At 38.2% G+C, this 20,091-nt stretch overlaps 2 protein-coding genes across 6 annotated transcripts; one reads left to right on the plus strand and one right to left on the minus strand.

The window, feature by feature from the left end:
- Positions 1 to 5,711: 5,711 nt before the first annotated feature.
- ccpg1 (cell cycle progression 1) lies at positions 5,712 to 15,027 on the plus strand. Of its 4 annotated transcripts, none has more exons than XM_078249367.1 (12): positions 5,712 to 5,821; positions 6,833 to 6,922; positions 7,513 to 7,630; positions 8,446 to 8,531; positions 8,630 to 8,816; positions 8,965 to 9,057; positions 10,067 to 10,315; positions 10,370 to 10,501; positions 10,714 to 10,829; positions 11,572 to 11,688; positions 11,933 to 13,233; positions 14,109 to 15,027. In XM_078249367.1, exons 2-12 carry the CDS (start codon positions 6,863 to 6,865, stop codon positions 14,296 to 14,298), a joined length of 2,649 nt encoding a protein of 882 aa, XP_078105493.1. In that variant the 5' UTR covers positions 5,712 to 5,821; positions 6,833 to 6,862; the 3' UTR covers positions 14,299 to 15,027. The 4 variants fall into 4 exon arrangements, with proteins under 4 accessions (XP_078105493.1, XP_078105502.1, XP_078105485.1 ...); XM_078249376.1 differs by having other exon boundaries at positions 10,067 to 10,297; positions 10,373 to 10,501; XM_078249359.1 differs by having other exon boundaries at positions 10,067 to 10,501.
- On the minus strand, positions 14,901 to 20,060 carry pigb (phosphatidylinositol glycan anchor biosynthesis, class B). 2 transcript variants are annotated; one of them, XM_078249406.1, is made up of 13 exons: positions 20,014 to 20,060; positions 19,650 to 19,774; positions 19,425 to 19,554; positions 18,509 to 18,626; positions 18,293 to 18,397; positions 18,008 to 18,138; positions 17,782 to 17,922; positions 17,640 to 17,691; positions 17,341 to 17,552; positions 16,344 to 16,408; positions 16,043 to 16,262; positions 15,218 to 15,395; positions 14,901 to 15,101 (listed from the first exon to the last, which is right to left on the minus strand). In XM_078249406.1, exons 2-13 carry the CDS (start codon positions 19,759 to 19,761, stop codon positions 14,988 to 14,990), a joined length of 1,578 nt encoding a protein of 525 aa, XP_078105532.1. In that variant the 5' UTR covers positions 19,762 to 19,774; positions 20,014 to 20,060; the 3' UTR covers positions 14,901 to 14,987. The 2 variants fall into 2 exon arrangements, with proteins under 2 accessions (XP_078105532.1, XP_078105523.1); XM_078249397.1 differs by having other exon boundaries at positions 19,880 to 20,043.
- Positions 20,061 to 20,091: the final 31 nt, after the last annotated feature.

Consider the following 20,091-nt stretch of genomic DNA (forward strand, 5'->3'; position numbering starts at 1 on the left):
TGTGTGTGTGTGTGTGTGTGTGTGTGTGTGTGTGTGAAGGCAATGGTACACTTGCAAAAAAACTGCACTGAAGTAGAAAAACAGCTGTGTACTCACTGCAGCTTCATATTTTTTTGCTTATTTACACTCACTTCTGGTGGAGAGTTAGATGAGAAGATTGATACCACTCTCAAAGAGTGGTATCAATCTTCTCAGCCAACTCTTGTGTACTCTACTTCAGCATATTTCCCAAAATGTCAAACTCATGTTAGTTTATCTATGTTTATGTACGTCTTTGTTTATCTATGTAGCTGCCACCAACAGAAACAGGAAACAATGATGACACTCAGAACAATCAGAAAACAACAAAGCATGACAGAGGAGGGGAAATGCAGATGTAGTAAACTATTTTAAAAAGCTCTTTACTATGACTCAGCAAGTCAACTCACTAAAATTCATCAACATAAACCTCCTGCAGTTATTTTCCGTTGCAAGTGTACCGCAGGCCTGAATGTAAGTATTAGAGAGAGGTGAAAGGAAACAAGGATAGAGACCTTTTTTTAAACCTTTATCCTGTTTTAAACACAATGAACAGAAAGCCGACAAATGCCTTTTACAGTATAAAATCTTGGCAGGGAGGAGTCATTTGAGTTCTTTTACTTTTCTTTTTCATTCAGTGAATGTCTTTTTTTATTTTCTCGTTATGTGTGTGTATGTTTATCTCACCCACCATGAATGTTTTAAAAGATTGTCGAAAATGTGACCAAAAGTGACATTTCTGACATTATTTAAGAGAGTTTATCACTGGAGCGAAAGGGAAGCGTGAGTCCTATTCACTGATTATCTACCTCGGTTTACCTCCGGTAAACTTCCATTGTATATTTAATAACTACTTATACCTATGTTATGTGATGGGCTGCTTCAGTTCCATTGCATTTGATACTTCCTGATGACTTTTCTTCTGATTGTCATCCCATTTTGTCTTTTTCTCTTACTTTGTCCTAATTTTACTGGATGGTAAGGGCGCTGCAGCTCTCTCCTCTCGCTCCACCTGTTGTGTGGACTGAAGGATGGAAAACACACATACAGTTTATTTATCTCCTCGGATGTTGTTGAGGTACTGAGCCACTATAGATAGTATTTTTTGTTCGTTGTGTCCATTATTGAGTAATGGAATGAAAAGATAATGAATGTCTGCTTTTGTTTTGTATGTCAGTGTGCAGCTGCTCTTGCTATTCATGTTTTATACTACCTCGATTAAGAATTTATTTTATTGTCTTGTTTTCCTACACTCAGGGAACAAAGTTTAGTACATTTGAAAAGTCATGTAGTGTTACATGCTAAACTGACAGGGTATCTTCTCAGTACTAAACTATTGTAGTGTGTAATTGCCTAATAGAATATGCAACGAATGTATCTCCATTATGTGCCAGTAGCTCAGATGTTTGTGCTGCCCTCTCCCACAGATGGAAACCCCCTCTGTAGTTTCTCCTCTCCTCACAGACTCTTTTGTTTATTGACTTCTTCCTTTTTATTCGTGTAAAGATTCACACCAGAAGTGCTTGCAGTGGCGTGTCGGTACAGAAAAGCTTTATAATTGGCCTAATGTGGGAAAGCATCCCTCAGATGCGGAAACCAAAGCCTAATCTTTCTGAGGGAGAAGCTCCACGTGAGGATGCAACGCGTGAAGAATGATTGTAGTAAAAGCAATGAAAGTGTTTAATCAGAGATGAAAGTGAAGAATTGAATGAACACAAAACTACATTTTTGTTAGAAGATAATGTACTACTGAGTACACATTGTAGTTGCCTTTGTTCCAAGTATATATATATATTTTTGTTTTGCTGTAGAGTAGATAAAGATTAGCACTTGTCTGTCAAGTAGTTATGTATTATCAGCCAATGTGTAGCGGTGACTGGCGCTATTGCCCAAAGAGTTGTTTGCTACTTGAGTTTATTTTAGTCTCTCAACTAATCTCTGGCATAAGGTTGTGGAAAAATGTGAAATAATCGAAACACGTTAGACCAAAGATGAAAACGCAGCCTTTGAGCTCAGTTGAGCTCCTTAAACAAAGCCTTGCACATTAGTGGCCTTGGCCTGCGACAAAATGAGTGAAGAGAGTCGCGGGTTAAAACTCTGAGGAAGTGCCAGCAGGATATACAGGCACTTAATGATGATGGAGTGACAATTAATAATCAATTTTATGCACACAAACCAAAATATCCTGGCAGAGTTACTCGAAAACTGTTGCAAACAGATATCTGTACATTGTAGGTGAAAATGATTAAATACAGTATATTATATTGAGTAGTGTCTGTGTTGCAACAGTGCAGTCATGTGTAAATGTGCACCCATTGACTTTTCACCTGAGTGAAAATTAATTTACAAAAGGATTTAAAAGTTTGTATTTGAGAGATTTCCTCAAATAGGACATATGTAGAGTACTTTTTTAACAAGAAATATATGTGAAGTATTTAAATCTAATGCCTTTATATTGATAATTTGAAGAGCTCAAATTATTTTAATTTCAATTATAACAAAGAGTAGAAAGGTCAGTGGGTGCACAAATGTTTTTCACATTTCTGTATTTTTAATCAGAGGATTCTGCAGAGGATTCAATCATGGGAAATTCTTCGGGATGAAAAGTGACACAATCAGTTTAACTTTCTTTTGAAAAGCAAACAATGTAAACCAAAGATATTTTTAAAGGTTACCGTTGCATATTGGCATATTGACAGAGATCCGTTTAAAAGCATTCTATCTTTGTGTGAAATGTCATTTTCAGTGTTCTCATACTCATTTTATAACTGTTTATGTCATACTGCGAGAAAGCAGGATGAAAACTGTTTGTTATTCATCATTTCCACAAAATCAAGTTTTCCTCTTTCTTTATCTGTTGTCTTTCAACATGAAATTGTTTTTTTTTTGTATTAATGTTGATCATGCTTTTGGAAAGTAAAAGAAGGATATACATTTCCATTTGAACTTGAACCATAATGTATTCATATATCCTGTATTATTAGAGCTTTAAGGGCTCAATCCAGAATCTGAAAGAGCTAAGATGCTGACCTCCTGTTTCACAAAAAAGTGCAGCTGTTTGTTTTCAAGTCACGATAAGTACACACACACATACACACATAACTGCTGGAGTCATACATGTTCTCAATTGGGCCTTTTGTAAGTCATACAGGTACATAAGTGCTACCTCAGGTTTTTATTTTTTTATATTCTTGTGAAAGGTGCAGATGCAATTTACTTGGGTCATTAATGTCTGTAAGATTTAGGTCAAGATTATTAAACAAATAACCCGTCTCATGAATGGTATTATGTTGGAATTATGTACCTGTCCGAGCATGTGAATTTAAAGGATAAAACAGTCTTATTTTCCCTTTTTGCAGAAATGTTGTGTTTATATAATGTTAGGTGGAGCGCTGCGGGTCATTTACAGTCAAACTCATGGGAACCCACAGCTGCTCCTCCTTAAAAAGAAAGCAGGTTTCAACTCTTGAAAATGAATGTACCTTTTTGTAATTATTATGTTTTCTGATATTTTCTGTTAATGTTTTGTTGTACTTTGTCAGTTTGTCTTTGTCAGAAAAATCACTTGCAATTAGGTTTTTGCCAAAAAATGTTTAGTTAGGAGATTTTAGACAGCGGTTAATTATGTATAAGTCTGATTCTCAATTTAAATAAAAGTCTAAAAATTGCAACTTGTTTACAGTTTTTACTGAACATGCTGTCATATTCTTTTCATTGCTTTAGCTGTGTGGGACTGCAAAGAGTCTAATGTCCTAATGTGTGGATCATTTTATCCACAACCCATCTTGTTCCATCTTGAATGGCCTTTCAGACAGGAGACCAATTCGAAAATATACATGTGTATTTGTACATTAATTTGAGAGGCATGATTAGAATAATACAGCATTATGTTTGTTAGCTATCAATCTCAAAGTTGGTTGAGGTGGAGCTAATATTTAACTTTTTTGTATATGGTTGCAACTGATTATTTTCATTCTGGATTAATCAGCTCTTATTTTCTCAATTAATTAATTAATTTGAGAAATACCTGTCATAATTACCCAGAGCCCAAAGTGATACATTCACAATAATTTGTCCAATTAAGTCCAAACCTCACAATGTTTGGCATTTTGCATGACAAATTACTTTACTATCAAGATAGTTGATAATTCATTTATGTCAATTGACTAATTGATTAATCGTTTCAGCTTGACTTGCATATACTGTTGGGTGTTATATTTTATAACAGAGCATAATATTGTATAAGCTCTTCATATGTTTTGTATGTAACAAGTACCTCAAATTTGTACTTAAGTTAACAGCACTTGAGTACATTTACTCAAGTGCTGTTAACTTAAGTACAAATTTGAGGTACTTTGTTCCAACACTGTTTCTACTTCAGTTTACAGGGAAATAATTCCTCTTTCTACATTTAATGGTCTGTTCAGCATTATGTGCCTTTTTACATTTTTCTGCTAATAATATATAATATAATGTTTTGTACTGTTAGATAACATTTATAATGCAGGACTTGCAATGGAGTATTTCTACTGGGTGATACTGCAACTTTTACTAAAAGAATCTGAATAACTATACCACTTTAACATAAAACTGCATTATACTTTTACACTGATACATTGATACTTATACTCCGTCTATGTACTCACTACACAAAATTGGAAGATGAAATGGAAGTGATACTTAGAAACTAATGAAATTATTGCTAATTTATACATTTAAACAAAGTATGCAAATACCCCATACGCATGCTGATACAAGCGATGGTGTCACATTAGTGCTGATGATACAATATATATGCAATATATGTAGTAGGCTATTTATCACTTTACTGTTTTAATTGCTCTAAAATGAATGTCCCTTTATTAATGGCCCACACGTACACACACGCCTTTACCTAGTCAACAGTGACCTCTACTGGTATTACATGTTAACAGCAGATCATAGGATTACTAATCAATAATAAAGTTATCTTACAATAATTTTGACGGGTTGATTCCATTAAGCTTCCTCATTCTGTAGAGTGACAGAAAGCCTGCATACATTTAAACACAATATAAGAACATTCGTACGTCTGTTGTGTGTCTGTGGTGTTATGTCAGTATTTTTGCAGTGTTATTGCGTCAAATTAAATGATAATGAAACCATGATGTGGTGGTTTTGATGAAGTCTCTCCACATGTTGCACAATAGCGTCATATAATAAGTCATAGTACCAGCAGTATGTATACTTAACGTCACTTAACTGTGAAACTCAACCTACCAGTGAAACTCAACCTACCAGTGAGCATAACATAACCTTTTATTCGTCAACCAGATATTCTGTTATTGGTTGAAAGCCTATGGATAAGAGCCCGACCACACGCGCCAACAGCCCATAACAACGACGAGCACGTGCTTTCTGATGGACAGTTTAACTTTACAGTGACAAACTTCTTTTAAACGTATGCTAACGCTACAACACAGTACAAAACACATTCATTAGTTCGTTTTGTTCTCTTTTCGTGCTGATTAATTCTGTTGGCGATCTGCTTTGTCACGCTTCCTTGTTTATGTTTTTTTCGGAGCCGCAAGATTTGTTTCCACCCTCGCTGAGCCTGTTTGGCCACTGCGCTGACCTATGGGAAATGTGGTTCCAAAAGTTCGGTGACGGTTTTGCTCTGCGTGTCCTTATACACCACTAAAAAACTACATTCCCCGTCGACGTTCGGCTTTACAGTGATGTTAACGGTTAACCTGGGCTGGGGCATATAAAAACTCTGGAGCTCACTGTAAACAGCTGCTGCGTCGTTGAGCACAAAACACAAGTAAGTTAAGTCATTTTCCTTTGTTTTTAAAAAGTTAGTGCTGTTAAAAGGCTGCTTAAGATAACGTTTTCAATACGGCACTAAGTGTTCCGACGATGCTCAGAGAGGCGACGTTAATAACTAGCCTGTTAAGTTAACTAGCTAGCTGCGAACCAACTGTTAAATGTCAGTATTTAATGTTACAGGCGAAGCTAATGTTAGCTACAGTTAACACCTGCAGCGTCAACCGTTGTTATCTCTGTTGTTCAGGCTGTTTTCATTGTCAGGCCGCATATGGCATCATTGTAAGCTGCTACTGTTGTCTGCCACCGATGGAGGTCGCTTTTTACATGTGTTTGTTTGATTCATACACATGTAGCTATTTCATTTATTATTATTATTATTATTATTATTATTATTGTTATTATTGTTATTATTGTTATTTATTTCTAAAACAACCAGGTGTGACTCATAGTTAATGTAACTACAGTATCTATATACATCTGTGGCACATTTTCATTCAAAACAAACCAGAAGTTGTCTCCAGTGAGAGGTACTTTCCAGTACACAAAGTTAAACAGTTGCAGTCTGCCTTATCTGCTTAATCAGATCGCTACACCAGCAGTCTACTGGTGTACACCTGATTCAGAATTAGATGTTTAGCTTCATTATTTGTTGTTAGTGTGACATCACACAAATAACATGCAGGTTTAACCCTTTTTTTTATCAAATCAATACAGTAAATTAGTAGCATATGCTTGTATCAGGTTCCTGCTTTTTAATGCCTTTATAACACTTAACATTTATGACCATCTAATACACCCCAAGAAACGCAAAGGTTTATTTGTATAGCACACTTTCAGGCTTATTATTGTATTTCATATCTTGATTATTTACTATAATAAGATCGTTTTGTTTCTGTTTAAAACTGAAGATTCATCACACTATTTTCATCTTGTGACACAGTGATCTACTTTATCTTTTTCCACACAACATGCTGTCTCCAGTGTTTGACCTACTTATCTCCTCTAGATCCCTGCATATTGCTGACAACTGACAGAAATGTCAGAGACGTCAAGTGATGCAGAGTCGTCCTGTGGCTGGACCATTATCAGTAATGAGGTATAAATCTTTTTTATTTAGTTCCTAATCCCAGCTATTTTTTTTTTTGACATTTTAAGGTGGCACCAAGGAGAGACGTGTATTATTAATAATGTCTGTGAAGGAAAATTAAGATATAATTACCAAATCACAGGATCAAGAGAATCTCAGTTGATTATCTCAAACATACAAGTTAATCACAACTTTCAGCAAAATTGTTGAACAATTTCTTCTCAACTCATTCATTGAATTGTTGAGACAACTTTTGTATAGTTTTATATTAGATTGTAATCAAATATTTAAGACATACACTGATGTTACAGCACAAACTGGCAATAAACATTACCACATAACCAAATAAAATCCCATAAAAGGAGACAATCAGCACCCCCCTAGAATGAACTGCAGCAACTTGTATGCAAAACAAAAAAAACTTTTTATTACTGAAATCCACCCTGGGGCTCTAGTGATCAAATAGTGTTTTTGCACATTAAAAAAAGCTATGGTTGTGCAATTAAAAACTGAATAAAATAGCTAGTAACTCAGTACTACACATATACACTGGCTATTTCTTCCATCATGCCCAGTTTTAATGAATATTGTTTTTACAGGGCTCAGATATCGAGACGTTGGGATTGGAGGCTGCAGTGGAATATGGAGCCGAGTTGTTAGAGCGCCCTTCATTGGAGGAAGCAGAGCTGCGGGATAAACAGGCTTCAGCATCTAACGGTAAAGTCCTCATACAGTATTATTGGGGGGTTTTTTTGACCTGAGTTTAACAATAGCAGATGTATAAGTAATATTAACTGTTAATTATGTTAGTATGACAGTAGAAGAATAAAAAAAAATATTTTGCTACATTGAGTGTTTATATACAGGAATATAAGGCATTAATAAAAGTGAGAATTACCAAATCCCATATGAATGCCAGTTCACAACATTGACTTTGTAAGACATCTAAAAGTCACACCGTAGCCAAATTCTTCTCTCTAATTTAATCAACTTTTTAAATTATCTGTTTTTGTTTTTGTTTATGATGTGCACTCTTTTTACATCTTGTACCTTGTTTTATTGTGTTTTTGTTGAGCTGTTTATCCTTTGAAAATGATTTATTTTAAAAGGAAATATTAATTATGATTAGAGCTGAAACAACTAGTCAATTCAGTGATCAGTTAATTGACAGAAAATCTATCGGCAACTATAATGTTACTAATTAACTTAAGTCAGATGTTTTTTAAGCATAAATGCCCAAAACTGATTGTTTTCAGTTTGTCAAATCTAATTATTTGCCGATTAATGTTGTATGACATTAAACTGAATATCTTTGGTTCTTGGACTGTTGTTTAAATATGTCAACTTGGACTTTGTGATTGGCATTTTGTATTACTTACATTTTATAGACCAAACAATTAATCAAGAAAGTAATCAACAGATGATTCCGTAACGATTTGAGTGGTCGCTAAGACTAGAAAAGCGCTATATAAATGCAGTCCATTAACCATAATTCACACATTTATTTTAATTTGTATTTATTATATTTTCAGCTCAGTGTGTTGAAGGGAAGGTTACAGAGTCACTTGATGAAACTCTGGAAGAACAAACCATAGATGAGACACTGTGTGCTTCAGAGGTGAGAACACTATAAACATTACAGGAAGGGTGTTCTTTAAATAATCCAGATGCTGCTCCCTCTTGCCTTCAATCTTCAATATATTGTATCTTGTCCAGGCCGGAGACACCCCAGGGAAACCGCATGCGACTGTGTTGTCCTCCAGCGATCACTCGGACATTGTGACTCTTGGAGACTTAAAGGAGGACGAGCATGCTGATGCGGAAGAAGAGGTGGCAACAAACAAGGAGTTTTACCTCGGAACGTCCTGCAGCAGCCAGTACGCCTTCACTGCTGCAGAGCCTGGTAGGGCTGCAGCACCACACACACCGACACACTGAACTGTCCTGATGGTTTTAATTTACACCAACAGCCAAAGAGTCAACATAGAGAAATTAGACACATCAACACAAAAACCTTTCTCTTCTGCCTGTTTTCTACGTTGCCAAAGCAGGTTTGATGTTGAGTCACTGGAAACTTCCACAGAGTCTCATGAACTTAGGCTACCGTCTGAGAAGTCAGCTCACTGGAGGCCGCTCTTTTCCAGGTGGCCTGATTGAAACTTGAGTGAATCTAATACTGTATGATGCTAAGCTTGTCAGCAATGCACAGAACTAATCCTGATCCTGATCCTGAATCCTGATCAGTTTCTTACAAGAACACACGCTCTTTAATGATGTTAGGCAGCTATACTTATTAAAAGCATGTTCAACCAAGTTTTTTTCAAAAGTTTTTCCACACGTGTGCATGTGTGGGTCTTTATACAGTAGGTCTGGCTACCTTAGAATAGAAGTGCAGTTCATATCATGAATGTAGTGATATTAAAATGATGGTGGAATTCAGTCAGTCTAAGAATTGTGAACAGATAATATGCAGCCATACGCTATGACTTTCTTGTTTAATATCTGTGTGACTGAGCAGTTTTATGGTGTGAATTTCTTTGATTAATTTTTACATTTTCCTTTTCGATGAACTGAGGTAACAAGCAACAACACATGATCCAAAAAATCCAATGCAAGGAATTTAGGAGCACTATAACATTTGTTTCTTTGCTTAAACGGATGGTTTGACATTTTGGGAAGTACGTTTACTCGCTTTCATGCAGAGAGCCGAATAAATCTCATTAGTATATTTATTACAGCCAGCAGCAGGTTAGCTTAGTTTAGCACAAAGACTGAAAAGAGGCCAGAACAGTTAGTCAGTCGCTCTGTCCAAAGGTAACAAAATCTACCAGCACTCTAAAGCTTATTAATTAACACATTATATCTTATTTGTTTGATCCATACAAAAACCAACGTGTAAAAACAAGTTGTAACGTTACGGGGGTTCTGTGCTGAATGTGTTCAAAAACATTTCACGAACACAAAAATGAATCAAGAATTTGCAACAGTATTGTTCAGCATTTGTGAATCAGCTGATCGTAATCTGCACTATTTGTTACCTGCATGATTAACCTCACTTACACTTGATTTCTGAGCCTGTTATTTTTGTGTGTACCTCCTTTTCTTTCCACCATATAATCACTGTAGCCATAACTTTGGGTATTTTTACTGTAGTTTTCCCAGTGCAGCAGCCTACATTGACAAACTCAAGCAGCAGCGAGGATGAGGCAGGTCGAAGCGCCAGCACTGTTGTCCGAAGACGAAGGTTGAGAAAGAATACCACAAGCATCGTCACAGAGCCTGAGGAGGGTGAGGTGCTGGAGTCTGGCCAGAGTGAGGAAGAGTGGGAGGAGGAGGTCAAAGAACAGACGCAGCAGCAGGAGCAGCAGGAGCAGCAGGAGCAGCAGGAGCAGCAGGAGCAGCAGGAGCAGCAGGAGCAGCAGGAGCAGCAGGAGCAGCAGGAGCAGCAGGAGGAGGAGGAGGAGGAGGAGGAGGCAGAAATTAGAAGTCTGGATGTCCGAATGCAAGGCCGGGCTAGCAACATCCTCAACAGCTGTATCCTGATCGCCCTCGTCGTAGCCATCAGTATGGGCTTCGGCCACATCTATGGTGAGAAGTTCCCTGCAGAACTGGAACATTTTACTGACCTTGTAAACGCAGAAGTAGCCTTTAGTTCTTCCTGCCTCCAACTGTGTCACTGTCACACCTTTTCAGTCAATATGAGAGAGAGAGAGAGAGAGAGAGAGAGAGAGCACACTGCAGTATCAATAATAATGTAAATATGACTAATGATGATAATAGTAGCCGCTTGTGTCATGCAGGACCACGGCAGCAGCTGCAACCACGATACAGGTGCTACCACGACGATCTATGGAAATTTGATGTTGTGAGGGATCTGATTCAACAACATGTTGGAGAACAATCTTTTACGAACCAGGTCAGTGACAACGCAGGTCACAACTCAAGCAATAATAAGCTCATTTGTAGCAGCAACGTACATAACCATAATCCTTAACTTATTCTGTACCATGCTTTTGACTTTTGTAACTTCTGTCATGCATTATACTTATTTTTGTATTTATTTTATTCTTAAATGCTTTTTTATCCAAATAAAAAGAAACCCTGCACATTCCAATGCAACGCAGCAGTCTGATCATAAATCAATAATACTTTTCATGTGTCACTTTTAATTGGTTCAACTCTGGTCATTCTTGACGGTTGCAGTTTGTAGTGTTGTATTAGATTACATCATAGTGTAAGGTAATTATTGTATCTTGCTTGCTATGTACTGAATGTAAAAGAAGTGGACAAAATACTTAGAAATAACTTAAAATATAATATAGTCCACTACAAATCCTTGAAATCTAGTTAACACATAAAGAACTAAAGCAGAAGTCTCAAAGTAAGTTGGTATGTACTGCAGGGCTCTTTAGTTTCATTGCATTACACAAACCAAACATATTACCAGGAGCTCATACTCAAGTAGGCCAAAGTGTAGGTGATTTTGACAGATTTTAAGACATTGCCACAAAATAGACATTTCAATTTTGTTTTGTTCACTTACCTATTCAGGTGCCGGATGATTCATATATTGAGTGAACATTCTGATCACCTTCAAAATGACCCGTATAACAACGAATTTAATGGACCATAACTTGTTTCTTCCTTGTCTCACTCAGGTCCAAAGGGGTGACGATGACCTGGATGAGCAAACAGTTAGTTCGCTGCTCACAGAAGGAATTGAGAAGATAAAGACAGAGAACCAGGAGCTCAACATCAAACAGGCACAGATTCAGGTAACTTGGAAGTCTGTGTACTGCTTTGGTAACATATTAAAAATGCAAAAGTTGTAATAAGGAAATTATATGAGACACAAGTCACAACTGAAGAAAACACTCCTTTTTCCATTTTTCTTTTTGCATTTTGTTTGACTGTTTAAATGCTGAATGATTAATCATTCAATTCAATCATCATTACTCATGTAAACACTACTTTAAAAGCTATAACTTGTCCTCTTTTATTCCATCTTTTCCCGTTAAGGCCCAGAGAGATGACCTGGAAATGTTGCTGAAACAGAAGGCTGAGGAGAGGAATAACATTCTGTCTCTGCAGCAGAGTTTGACAGCTGAGAACCAGCTGCTGAAAACCTCCCTAGAACGTGAAGAAAAGTCCATCTCCACCTTACAGGAGGAGCTGAGAAACCTGCGCTCTAAGATTAGAGATCTGGAGGCGATGGGAGCTGGTGCTGACTCGCTGCTGTTGGAAAACCAGAGGCTGAAAGACCAGCTGGAGAATGAGAAACGGCTGATCCGAAGCTTCCACGGCCAAAGGGGAGACATGATGGCTGAAGCGCAGACACTGAGGAAGAAGCTCGACAAGGAGAGAACGATTACAGGTGAGCTGAGGAGAAAGTTAAATGTGCTGAGAAGTCACATCCCCAGAGCTGAGAAGGGAGCCGGTCCAGAACCAGAAGAGCTCCAGTCACGTCTGATGGAGCTGGAGGAGAGACTGAGCTTCGCACAGCAGCGCTCGGACCTGTGGGAGAGGCTGTACGTGGAAACCAAAGAAGACAGAGTTAAAGGAGACAAAGAGTCCAAAGTGAAAAGAACAAAAGAGGGCATGGCAGGGAAAGTGAGAGAGACATTTGATGCTGTGAAGAACTCCACCAAGGAGTTTGTCCATCACCACAAAGAGCAGATAAAGAAAGCAAAGGAAGCCGTGAAGGAGAACCTGAGGAAGTTTTCAGATTCTGTCAAATTAACTTTCCGACACTTCAAGAATTCCGCTTCGACCGTCCTCAACAAAGCCAGAGGCTTTTATGATAAAAGACGGGATGAGAAGAACACAGAGGAGTCGTGGCAGCACAGAACCCACAAGCCTCATCACAGACACCAGCACCAATATGATGACTCGTCCCAGAACAACCACAACACTCGAAAATCAGGAGATAAAGTTCACCAAGATCGAGGTCAAGACGCCCACAAGAATGGCTGCTACGGCGTTTTCGACTGTGCCTACCAGGAGTCCATGAGTCTCTTCAACAAAGCCATGGACCCAATCAGAGCAGACGAATTTTACCAGCTGCTGCAGAGCTACCTGCAGCAAGAAGTCGACCACTTCCACCACTGGAAAGAGCTGGAGATGTTCGTCAACAACTTCTTCCACAACGGAGTGTTCATCCACGACCAGATGCTGTTCACAGACTTTGTCAGCGGCGTGGAAAACTATCTGACTGGCATGCACGAGTATCACGGCCTTGACGACGACGTGTTCAGAGATCTTGATGACTTTGTCTACCGGCACTTCTTCGGAGAGGCTTACAGAAAAAGCTACGGCCCAAAGTAAGTCACAAATTATCTTTTCTTACAAATGGGTGTCCACCAAAATTAGGCTCAACGTTCCCAGCTAAGAGTTGGAACATCCTAATAATTTCCAAGAATTTTCCTGGAATGAAAGTCTTAATCTGATACTAATGTAGGGAAAACAGAGACTGTGTTGAACTGGTACAATTCCAATTTATTAATTGTAATTCTAGCTAGCCTTAACCTCGAGGGCCTTAAAGTCAGTGTTCAGCTGAACATGCAAAAATGTGACGGGCAAACTGTTTAAATTGAGCTTTTCTTTCAAGGAAATGTACATTGTATCTAAGATTTGTACTAAATAACTTGAAATAAACATAGCAAGAAACCGCCCCGTAAAATAAAGCATTGCAGAGAACTCCTAAGTGAAGGGAAGTGGCGGGGTTGATGCATTACTATGAACGACATTGTGTTTTGTTAATAAGCTCACCCAATATGTGATTGGTTGACAGGTGGCTGTTTGTTTCAGCAAATGGGAAATAAAATATTGATATCAACACACAGGAGTGCCATAAAGGATGGATTCCATTCCTATTATTTCACCCGCCATCAAAAAAAGCTTTTAAAAGTTCAATATATACTGCAGGTGCACAACCTACAGCTGACTGATTGTGAGCAGGTCTTATTGTCTCCAACTTCTCTCAGACAAAACTTGTCTTTAAAGTTAGTACTGAGATGTCTCTCATTTCTACTGTAGATGCTTCTCATAACTCAGTTAGGGGAAACTTGGATGTTTTCCGAATAAAATGTTTTTGTTTTTTCCATTATCATGCTGAAGCTTTAACGTATTTATGAGTGTACACTAATATTCATGCCATGTATGTTTTTTTTTTTTTTTGTGTGTTTGAACCACACAGCGGGCCATTTGAAAGACCCGACACAGACCCGAAGGAGTCGAGGGCGAAGCACCAGCAGCGAAAGCAGCAGAGAGCCAGGTCTCGACCACAAAGTGAACGCAAGTGGAGCCGATCAGGAAGAAATGCAGACGGGCACATGGCTGACGTCAAAATAGAACTGGGCCCGATGCCGTTTGATCCCAAATACTGAAAATATGTCAACGGATTTAAAATTATAGCAGCAAATTCTATTTTGGGTTGTATTTAGATGCAAAGTCTTGTTTTTTTGTAAGTTTGCACAATGTTAATTTTGAATGCTACTGAACGTCCTTGAGCTGTTTTGTGTTTAGTGAAGTTATTGTTACGTTTGAGTGGAAGATGTGTGTGAGAAGTAGGAGTTGATTTAACGTTTTACAAATGTGAAGGTAAAACACTCTTCATTTTTGGCTAATTATGGACCTGATGAAAAACATTTGATACTTCTCTTCAACCACAAAATCTACATACAATTATTGAGCGGAGATTGGGAAACTTAAAAACAAAATGGAAAATATAGACATGCCATATTTTGGATGTTTCTGTGTATAGCCATGTCGTTGTTTTAATGTGCTGCTACAGATACATGTTTGTGTGACAGGTTGTCATTTGTTTTTAGAATTAAGATGCATTTCTAACATTCCACCTCAAGCTTGTTTTAACTGGACCTGGCCGTTTTTATTTACATGTGTTGGGGGAAAAATTACTGGAAAAATAATGTCACCAAAAAAGTTAGACATTGAAACACATCTGACAATTGGTATTTCAAAAAACACATTTGAGTTTCAAATATTTATTTCAGTAGCAAATCCATATCGTGACATTGTCATTAAGGAATAAAACTTGCTGTTGTTCCAGTGTTTGTCAGTGCCTTTCATAAATAAAGATGCTTCCTCCAACTCTTCCCTCGGGAAAATTAGTATGAAATATCTCTGCTGTCCTCACAAAGTGATTCCCTTGCAAAAACACGGACATTTCCTACAAAAAAAACAAAAACGCATATTATATATATATATATATAAAAAAAACACATATACAAACCACACCTACATTTAGACAAATCCATAGATACATTTCATTTGTGAATATCTCACCTTCTCCAAAACATCGAACAATACCAGATGGGTCGGTAGAGAAGATTTGTATGGAAATGAAGTTCTGAGCCAGTGAAGAGGGTCGTCGTAGAACCTGTCTGCTTCATCGATGTGACCCTCCTCTCCGAGATCTGGAGGACACTCAAGAAACCTCATCTTCATCGGGCAGTGGACGTGGCTACAAAGAGAGAATACAGTCAGCAGCTGCATGTAGCATGTTGCCAAAACCACTTTTCGGCTGGCAAAATCAAAGTATAACACAAGGTAGGAAGTTCAGCCAGCCAGTATCAAGTTATTATAGTCCACACAACCATATATTCAGAGATGGACCTTGGCACTATTTACTTTGCTCAGATATTTCCTGATATAAATAAATAAAATTCTTAATTTTATTTTGTACGTAGGCAAAGTGTACACTAAAGAACACTAAACACTGCTGCATTTTGGCATAATTAGCAAAAATAAAGGGTTTCGTAGAAAGACATTTTTAGATTCCCTTAGAAAGGTAAAACAAATCAGGTATTGCCAGGTATTTTATACTATACCCAGCCGTAAAAGCTTGTAATGTTCATAAGTGTACAGTAGAGAATAAATATGCCTTCTCAAGGTCCCAGCATAACAAGTGCAGAGGTTTTATACAAGTTTCCTGATTTTATTTAGTTTCAGTTCTAAGCTATGGAAAATGTCCATTTACTTTAATAAGCTGTAGTCACATTTCAGTTTTATTTTGAAAATTCAGAACCAGAGCATCAATCTTAAGAATTTGACAGACAAAGATTGCATGAGAGTTGTGAATGTGCAGCTTTCCAGTCCTTTCTTTGTTACCTGTAAAAAGGCGTTGAGTGGCAGGGCATGAGGAAGAGGACGTCTGGCTGCGGAGAGGTGGAGGCGCTGCCGACGTCACATAGTGTCTGGAGGTGGCTCATGACGTCCAGAGTGCCTCGCTGGTGGATCAGGCCGGAGTACAGAGCTGCAAACAGGTTGCTCACTAACAGGACGGACGCAGCAGCTCGTCGCCACGCTTTCAAATTAGCCAAAGATATCCCTGTAGTAGAAGAAGTATTAAAACACACATCTGGCTGTTCCTTATCACAAAGACATGTTAGATGTGAAATTAAAAACTTACCACAGAAGATCATACAGAAAGGCAGCACTGGATAGATGAATCTGAACTCCTTGTGAGGAAGCAAACTGAAGGAAAGGATTCAAACATGTCAGGTTTCTGCCGAGCAGAAAAACATCATGACTGACCAGGACCCGTATTCATTAAACTGATAAAAGGGAAATGTTGGTCTCAAAAGATGCCCATGTGGAGTTTTTGACCACTAGCAGCGCTATGGAGCAATACTTTTATGAGTGGTTCCTGGTTATGTTTCTTTTCACGCTCGACATGCAGTCCTGCCAATGATTTGCCACTATTTAACTGATGACGGGAGGCAGCAACGTGCCAACAACCACAGCAATGTTCCAGCAAAGGCAGTTAAGAAGAAGACTGCTAGAAAGTGAATATGGATGTAAACAATACAGGTAGGAAGAAAATCCTTTCAACAATGTTTGTTAGATGTAAACATGTTACAAGAAAACTCCACAGGGCACCTGTGTGTACAAGGTGAAGTTACAAATCCATCACTATTACTCCTACTCACAAATTTAAGAACTAAAGCTCTTCATGAAATGTCTCTGACTTAAAAACAGAAGTGAGCACCTTCTGAAAAATGTTGTTGAATGACATTATTTGTCATAATTTTTGTGTTTTGATTTGTTATCTGAAGCAATACAAGTAATTCAGAATCAGGTACTTTTTGCTGCTGCTTTTTTTGTAGGTCGTCCTCTGCAGAAAGACATTTTGATAGGATGTTACACCACTTACCACCTCTAATCTTAATCCCTACTATTAGAGTGTTATTATATTAAAACATTTCACACAAAGAAAACCAACTAAAAATGAAATGTGCATCTGCGAATAATCTCACTGAGAAAATTTGAGGATTTCGTTTGAAAGAAAGAAAAAGGACACCTGTGGGTTAAATCGATGTCACTAATGGCTCTTTAGAGTTTTCTCAAGTGTAATTCTTAGAAAGGTTAAAGATACAGGCTCATCAATGTGAACCCAGACATTTTACCTGTAGACCACGATTGTCCAAACGACCGCCGCTAACAGAATTTTGTATCTTTTGAAGGCAAGGCTGCACCCATGAAGAAAGAGCGGAAGATGCGGACCGATCACAACGGCAAACCCCTGAGTGAAGTACCAGTGCCAGGGATGAGAGCCGTAGAAATCGGCCACGCTGTTGAAGACGTTAAACTTCAGGAAGTTGAACTGCACCATGGTCCACTGAGGAGCAGAGAGAGCAACGGTTACATTTGACTTCATAAGCAGCTGTTACTGTAATCTAGGAATCACATGGACTTTATGTTTTACCTTTTCATAAAATATACAGTCGATCACTGTTGAAATCACAACAGCCAAAGCTCTGGAAATGAGAGGGGGGGGGGAATAGTATGCAATAAAGACTTGAGAAAGAAATATAGATTCAGTTGAGAGGAGATTAAAAAGTACCAACCCTATAGGAATAAAGTTATGAGTGACGAGCCTCAGTTTGTTATCTTCCTGCCAGAAATGGTACATGAGCAGAGGAAACCAGACAATCAGGGCGGTCGGTCGAACGATGACAGCCAAGGCGACCAGGGTCAAATATATTTTGCTGAAAAACATCAACAATGTGTCTGTAAATATCTATTTCAGAGAAGAGATGAATTTTAAATGAGAAAGATGTAATAAGCCAAGACCTGCTGTGTGTTTTGGATCCAGGGAGGGGGAAGTAAAATAGAGCCAGACAGGTGATGGTGGTCTCCATGCTGTTGGTCAGAGTCCTGGTGCAGCAGTACCACGAGAACCACGAGCACATATGGCAGAAGAACTAGAGACCAAAACAAGAGCAAGACAAGTTGTGTATTTTAGGTTACTAGAGAACTGAGAAAGCATGAAACATCAGGGAGATCTGAACAGACATTAAGGGCTGTTTGGAGAATAACCTGCAGTTAATCACACAGTATTACGGGTGAACTCCTCACCGTCCATTGTGCAACGTCACGACTTTCCAACTTTCGGATGAGGAAGAAAAATTTGACATCTGCAAACGCAGCGAAGAGTGCTTGAATTATTCGTGGAAGCCATATCTGCAGAACCAACCAGACCAGGATTAGTGAAAAAAGGTAACTATAGGAAATATAATTGGTCAAAGACATGTCGATATAAAAGCTGTCTGGATAGAAAATATGTGAACTTGCCAGGAGTTCGACTGAGTCGTAGTTCACGAAGTATAATATCTTGTATATGAATGCGAAGAAGAGTGGATAGGTGAATCCTCTTATTCCGGCCTTCCATTCCCAGGTCAGATACCCATAAGTCACACTGTTAAGGTTGGAACAGCATAAAATAATAGAATAAGAATAAAACATGGTGTACTTCCATATAGCAGTTGTCCAATCTGAGGTGTTTCTTTACATGCAATTTCTTGTGAATGATCCAACAAAGTAAAAATTGATTTTTCTTCATTGCTAAATCATGCTTTCTATACGGTAGTGATGTGAAAAGTAAAGAGACAAGAAAAATATCTGCCGTCTGTCCCTGATGTACAGAAAGCTTTCGTGTTTCCAGCCACTAGGAATTCACTGCAAAAGATACATAGTAGATGGTAAATGACTCCTGTGTTCATTTTCTCTTAGCTTATTCTAGCCTTCTTAGTATTGTTGTCATTTTTAGTATTATTTTATCCGTTGCCTGATTTTGTATTGTCTGTAGCTTTCGTCTTGGCCAGGTCTCCCTTGCAAGAAAGGTTCTCAAACCTAATGGGACATACCTGGTTTAATAAAAAACAAATAAAAGAGTGAAAACGGTGTGAAGAGAATCTGAAATTATTAAATGTTACAGTCTGAGACCAATTAAACAAAGGAGAAAAAAACGTTAGAATTTATCGATTGGTCCACAATTTCGATACATCACTTTGGGATCTGAGCATTCTATTGCCGTCGATTATTATTTATCAGAAATGTATATAATATCGAGAAATTAATAGCAAATGTAACACAAAAAGAAAATGTTCCTTATCAGCCTTTACTACACTGACTGTTGCTAATAATCACAATGATAATCCACAGCAGTCCGAGTCACATAGTTGCAGGTGATCATGTTGTCAAAGGATATTTGAAGACCATACGATGGGAAACCTCCAGAGACTGCCAGTACTCATCAGGGACGAAGCTGGTCTGAACCAGGAAGCAGTTGATCAGTCTGAATGCCACAGAAAACACAGCAACTCTGGTTCTCAGCCTACCTGTGGAGTTCAAGATAAATCACTTCATATTAGAGACATTACTAACTTATTTTGTATCATCACAGCACACCGTTGTTTGGTCTCCATTAACCCACCGTCGTTAAGAAGACTTTCATCTTCCTGCGAGTACAGTTGGGATTTTCGTTTCCTCAGTTTCACAGCTTCGACTTTATTCCCAAATTTCAGACGTGATCGGATGTTCTCCATGTGGACATTTTGTCTATCACAACATAGAACACCTGTCAGGATGTAGCTAAGTCACCTGTGACACAGTGAAGTTTAAATACACAAACTTAACGTAATATTTCAGTTGTTGGTCACGTACTAAAGGAGAACAAGCTGCACAATCCTTCCGTTTATTTAACCAACACTATTAAACGTTTACATCTTTAACTAAACGACGATTATTTCAAATGAACTTCAGTTAGGAGAGGAGAGTGAACCGTGATCATGTTTTACCTGCGCTTCCGTACTCATACTTACTTCCGGTGGAACGTTGTTTCCTGACTTCAAAGTAAAGGTTCTTCTACACTACAA

This window comes from Sander vitreus, chromosome 1, assembly GCF_031162955.1.
Source record: "Sander vitreus isolate 19-12246 chromosome 1, sanVit1, whole genome shotgun sequence".
NCBI lineage: Eukaryota > Metazoa > Chordata > Actinopteri > Perciformes > Percidae > Sander > Sander vitreus.